The following is a 5,758-nucleotide window of genomic DNA, read 5'->3' as shown; positions in this document are numbered from 1 at the left end:
CAACAGACTTACCAACCGCACACAGCTCTCTAAGCTGCTGGGCTGTGTTGCTTGCTGCCTGCGTGCTGAGCTGTGGCTGCATGCACAGGCATTTAATCAGCCGCACTGGGCCGATTTCCAATACACCCAATTTTCTTTATATCGGTATCAATCCAAAAAAAATCAGACCAATGTATCAGTGAACCTCTGATTCTAGTGATGGCTAAGGGACAGCGGAGTACTACTTCACTGCTACCCTGGCACATCTTTGCCCTTCCTGTACACCAGGTCCCAGCATAGCTCTCACCAGCTGCAGTGCTTTCAATTTTCGGGCATCCTCATCTTGCTTGCGCCGAGCTTCAGCTTCTTCCATTTTCTTGGCAGCTACTCTCTTCTTTATCTTCTCCTCTGCCAATCTCTCTTCCCGCACCTGAGCAACACAAATGTCCACATCTTACAGTATTAAATGGGACAGTTTCCCTTCTATGCATCATAACAGTATGCAGGAAATAAATCTTATTATGAGGCATGGTGGCCTCTCTACAGAGTCCAGAATCTGCCTGTTCCTTAGACCAGGACCGTCCAACTATGGGTCGTATGGGCCCACAAGGGGTTAAATTGTGGCCCCCGAGGGTTCCTGCAGACAGCTCCCTCTATGACTCCAGCTACAATAGCAGTTAGAGGCTCCAGGGGCAGAGCAGTGCAGGGAGTGGACAGCCGGACAGAGAGAAAGTGTAACAGGGGGTGGGAGGGGCATCGCTGATATAAAGTATAGCAGGGGTTCCCTGCACCCAGGTGTAGTGTAGCAGTAGACAGTAGGGTTCAGTCAAGCAGGGTTGCTGAGGCTGAAGCTGGGGCTAGGGCAATGGGCCGAAGCCAGTGTGTGGGGGTGAGGTAGAAGGTCCAATCTAATTGGTGTGGGGGCTGGGGCCAGAACAGACATGTGCAGGGCTAGGACCAGGGCCAGATCCAGCATGCATGGGCTGGGGCTGGTCCAACAGGGCCTGATCCAGCATGCATGGGGCTAGGGATGCAGCTAGGGTGGCAGGGCTGGTGTGCCCAATCCCCTGTGGGGCTGGGGCCACAGATGCACAGGACTGGGGACCAATCTGGTGTATGTCAAATTGGGCCCACAGACTGGATAGGGCCTTCAGACCCACCCTACAACACTCATCCAGCCTTAAGAGCTAAAAGCGGGGGCACCACTACCTTTTATCATAAATGGTTTGGCAGCGGTAACCTCTTCCTCTGGGTGTATATAATACAGTCCATTGGTACAACCATAGAAGACAGTCCAGAATCCAGCAGCATTTGGGACAGTTCACCAGCACGTATGCAGCATATTTCAGAATAGTCATAGCCATCGGCTCACAGCAGATTTTTATTTGCATGGCAGGAACAAAGCAGACCAAAAGCCAGATAGTCTGATTTCCATCTGGTTTAAATGGGTTTTTTAGCAGCAAAGCAACAAGTTATAGATAAGGAGACAAAGGAGGAAGACAGGCCCTGCAGACAATGCTGTCCTCACTTCAATTTTAACAGTGCAAGAACCTTAGGCACAAGGTGAAGCAGAAAGTGGGATAAGAAAGATGGCCTATTTCTGCCTGTTCTTTAGCATTAACCGGATTGGGAATCAACTTGTAATGAAGCCTAAGGTGCTAAATGTACCCCATTCTGCCTCATAATGCCAGCCAACAAGAGGTTCTATCTGAGGTTAGCAATAATTGCCCAAAGGGTTCAAACCATTAGCTCTGAGGTTCCAATTGGACCTTTGATCTACTGAAACATTTGTACATTGGCTCTCTGAATTTGGGCAGCATCCTTCTGCCCTTTCCTTCCTCTAAGAAAAGACATAACGTATTAGAATGGAGTTCTCTCTATCCCTACTGCATGCTCTGCCTATTCCCCTGAGAAACCAGCATTCCCAAGAGACTCTGTAGCCAGGCATGGCCTTACCTTCTCAGTTTTCTCATCAACTTGAGCAAGTTTCTGCTCAATGCGCCGTTTCTTTTCCTCTTCTATCTGCTCTACACGTTCCCGAGCCTGGAGCACCTTGCGAAGACGTTCCTCCCGCTTCCTGTAGGACACAGTTCAGGTTCTAGTTTTATTACTGTAGTACCCAAAGACCATGACTTCATTGTTCTGCCTGCTTACAAACATGAGGGGCCTCATCCCAAAAGCTTACAATTCAAGCATATGATAAGAGATGGCCAACAGATACAATTGGGAAAGTACAGGATTGAGAAGACAATACTGATAAGCATGCCGGAGAGTGATTTTACCATACCAACAATTTACTCATTGCCAAGTTTTTGCCAAGAGAGAGCTCCTCTCTTGCACAAAGGGCTGCACAACAGAATGCAAAATGATGCTTCTTTGAACATTTCAAAGGGTGATAGACCTGGTATCACAGGTCAAAGGCAGAAATTGACTTTTCAGTGCTCAAGAAATGGTTGGTAGAGTGAGGATAAACCTACAAAGGGCCTTAAGTAGCTAACATGTGATGCAACTGAGAAGGGATGGTCACTGTAAGAGTATATAAAGAAAGAGGATGAGTTCAAGGTGATGGGTTCAGAGAAAAAATGTGGCATCAGCACTTGGAACAGATATAAGCTGGGCCCAACTACAAGCATTTAGGCCAGAGAAAAGGATCTTGCAGTAATCAATATGGCAAGAGTTTTAGCAGATTGACTGGAAAGGCTGCACATTCAGTACATTCTGTAGAAAGAATACGCACAACTTACACATAGCCAGACCCAGTTAGAAGCAGTCTGAAGCCAAGCCAGAGAAGGAAAAGCAACTCACAATTTCATCTCCTCTAGGCGTCTTCTCTTTTCTTCTTCCAGCTTCTGTTTTCTTTGCTGCTCTGCATCCTGCTTTTTCCTCAAAATCTCTAGGCGCTGCCGCTCCTTCTCCTGAGGTAGACAGGATGCTCAGCTTACACCTGCCTGATGGGGCCTATTTCTGCCCCATGTTGTTTGGTAACATACCAGGAAACTGTCTGCCCATACACGCAGACTGGGAAAGGAACATTTCTGAACACAGCACAAGCAGCTCTGTTCCACAGCCACCGTGGGCAGGTATAAATAGATATAATGGAAAAGGACAAGGGGACCAGTTTTAATTCTGCTGCCACCGTTTCTTGGAGTAGGAAAGGAGGTTTGGAAGTTGGTTCAGAAGCCTCATCCCAAGGTCCAAACAATACATTTCTGCAGTGTGTTCAGGCAGGCAAGGCTGTCAGCAGTTTGCTTTTCTGCTAAATACACTACAATAGGCCTAATATCACTAACTAGTGTTAGCATTAAGATACCAGAAAGCACAGAAGTAATTGGGAGAGGAAAGAGGTGACACCTAAGGAAACCTTTGCTCGCATCAAACTCATAGATCCCCCATTGCCCTTGCTCTTCGTGCAGTTTCTCAATGCTTTGCAACATGGCCTGCATATCTCCAGCTGAGGCAGCCTGGAAAGGCTCTATCACAGCCCCACACAACAGACAGGAATTTTGTATTGATTTATCTCAAGCACAACCTACTTAACCCAGGCTAAATGGCAAATATAACAGCCAGACTGCCTCCAGGGCAGGGCATTAATGGTACTTCTACACAGCAGTGACTGAGTGGCTAGACTGCATAGTCAAACTAGAGTCAGATTTACCAGGCACAGATACTGGTAGCCGACTAAGCCATGTCAACATAAACGTCACTGAAGACTGCATCCCTACCTGAGAAGCAGGGGAAATACTCTAGATACTAACTAAGATCCTGTAACAGTGGAACAAGCTGCCAGAGAAAAGAGAAATAATATGGGTGATTCCGCCAGAGCGTTCTCATTGTTTTAGGGACAGTATATCTAGGGTGCCTGTATAAATTCCTGGCTTTACCCTGCTCTTCACTGGAAGGGTTAACCTTGTCTGCTCAGAAAAACTGTATTGTGCTAAATGACCACCTGACAAAGGTCCGGTCAACATTTATGGAGGTTCTTCTGGACAAACAGCCTGCACTAGGAAGCACTGACTTACACTTGTTGAACTCTATATCATCTGTAACTGTGACTAGAATGAAGTAGCAATGTACCCTGTTCCATGCAGTGGTAGCAGCAAAGGAACCAGGAGTCCCTTCCTTGCAATGATAACACCCCTACTAATTAAGGAAAGGCTTGTGCTGTCAATAGGAACACCAGTGAGGTTAAATTGCAGGTTGGATCCTTCACTACTGGGGAAAAGAGAAGCCTATTTTTGAGAGTACAGCAGGACCCACTAACAGGTGCAAGCCTGCAGACTTCTAGCACTCCATTAGCTGTTCCAGTGGTAAATTACTAGAAACAGGCTGCTGAATCTTGGCCATAGTACCTGAATTCCTGCCTTTTTAGAGCACAATTCTTCTAATTTCCCACCCCTCTGTTCTCTACTTGGACTTCAGTGGAGCTACTTGTATGGAATCATAGGGTTGGGAAGGCATCACAAGGGTCATCTAGTCCAACCCCCTGCACAAACACTTTCAGAATGACAGCAAATTGGCAGATTCCTACTGTCCTTTCAAAAGATTGACTTCTCTTCTCCCACCAATTCAAAAAACATGGAAGTGTGCATTCATGTCAGTGGATGGATAAAAGAGGGCTCAGTGCCTGTTAGTAATGTGAGAAGTGAATCTATTATAAGTTTTGGTCCATTACATTAATGTAGTCATTACTTACAACAAAACTGCCCTGTGTAAACAGAATATAGGGAAATCAATAGTTACTCCTTTTGGAAATTACTGTATAATCCTAGAACCAGACTTCTTGGCTCAAACTCCTATCACTCCAGCAAAACTGCTGTGGGCAAGTGTAGGGGTCTGGAAGCATAAGACTCTACATCATGGCAAGTGTCTTCCTGCATTAAGACCTTGATTTCTGGAAGGTATTTTATCTCACCCTTGCCAACTCCTAGTCACAACAATCAGATTGCATCGATTCTGACCACCATAGCTCCCAGGCTCTGAATTATTGATCCCATATTGACTCAACCATCAGGCCCTGTGTCTTATGACAAAAAGGGTATTCAATGACCTTTAGATTTTATGGTAAAACTGGAAGAAGTGTTTGAGCTCAACAGAGAACTGCTACTTCTCTGCATGGAAAAGCTTTAAGAGGAAAGTATGATGTACAGAGTATCCTAAAAACACCTGTAAACTTGATCTACATTATTCATACCAGTGTTAAGAAATCCACACAGCCTCTGTATTCCTGTCAAATATAGTTCCTCCAACAATGACTGACACTCAGGATAGAATGCTACCACCCAGGCACAGACCCACAGAAACCTGGACTCCACTCTTGCTAAGTGACCAATTTAAGGATGTTTTAATTACTTAGAGCCATCTTTCCACGACCCCCTCAATTTTCTCCTTACTCCATTATCATTACCCAGGAAGCTTATGCTTCAAATCTCTGTCATTAGCATTTTTAAACTCAGAAACCCTCTCAGCCCAACAGCTAGACCGGTTCTCCCTCACCCTTCCATCCAACAGACATAGGACTTCTCGCCTTACCTTGGGATCAGTTCGGAGTGGAGTGTTGTGTTTAATGAAAGATTTCACAATATTATTTCGCCCCACAGAGCTTGGTGTCATAAGCAGCTGGTTCTTTTGCACAGTGTGCAAAAAGGTCTTGAAAGGACGCACAACCTGTCAACAGTATGGCGAATCAGTCATAGTTTCATAGTTTCTAGGGTCGGAAGGGACCTGAGCAGATCATCGAGTCCGACCCGCTGCCATGGCAGGAAAAAGTACTGGGGTCAAA

The 5,758-nt window shown here is 45.8% G+C and overlaps 1 protein-coding gene across 5 annotated transcripts in view; it reads right to left on the bottom strand.

Annotated features, from left to right (window-relative positions):
- The window catches only part of INCENP (inner centromere protein), a 32,709-nt gene that overhangs the window by 8,897 nt on the left and 18,054 nt on the right, over positions 1–5,758 (bottom strand). For 3 of the 5 annotated variants that reach the window (XM_019547212.1, XM_019547210.1, XM_019547211.1), the window contains exons 9-13: positions 5,509–5,643; positions 4,673–4,684; positions 2,785–2,894; positions 1,936–2,056; positions 287–409 (exon numbers count right to left, since the gene is read on the bottom strand). In XM_019547212.1, coding sequence (XP_019402757.1) covers positions 287–409; positions 1,936–2,056; positions 2,785–2,894; positions 4,673–4,684; positions 5,509–5,643 — 501 coding nt within the window. The remainder of the gene's footprint in view (positions 1–286; positions 410–1,935; positions 2,057–2,784; positions 2,895–4,672; positions 4,685–5,508; positions 5,644–5,758) is intronic. The other 2 variants (XM_019547213.1, XM_019547215.1) reach the window with 1 other exon arrangement.

The sequence above is a fragment of the Crocodylus porosus genome, unplaced genomic scaffold (genome assembly GCF_001723895.1).
Source record: "Crocodylus porosus isolate Cpor-Errol unplaced genomic scaffold, CroPor_comp1, whole genome shotgun sequence".
Classification (NCBI taxonomy): Eukaryota; Metazoa; Chordata; order Crocodylia; family Crocodylidae; genus Crocodylus; species Crocodylus porosus.
The sequence above is the reverse complement of the archived record's forward strand: the minus strand, read 5'-3'. Positions and strand labels throughout refer to the sequence as shown.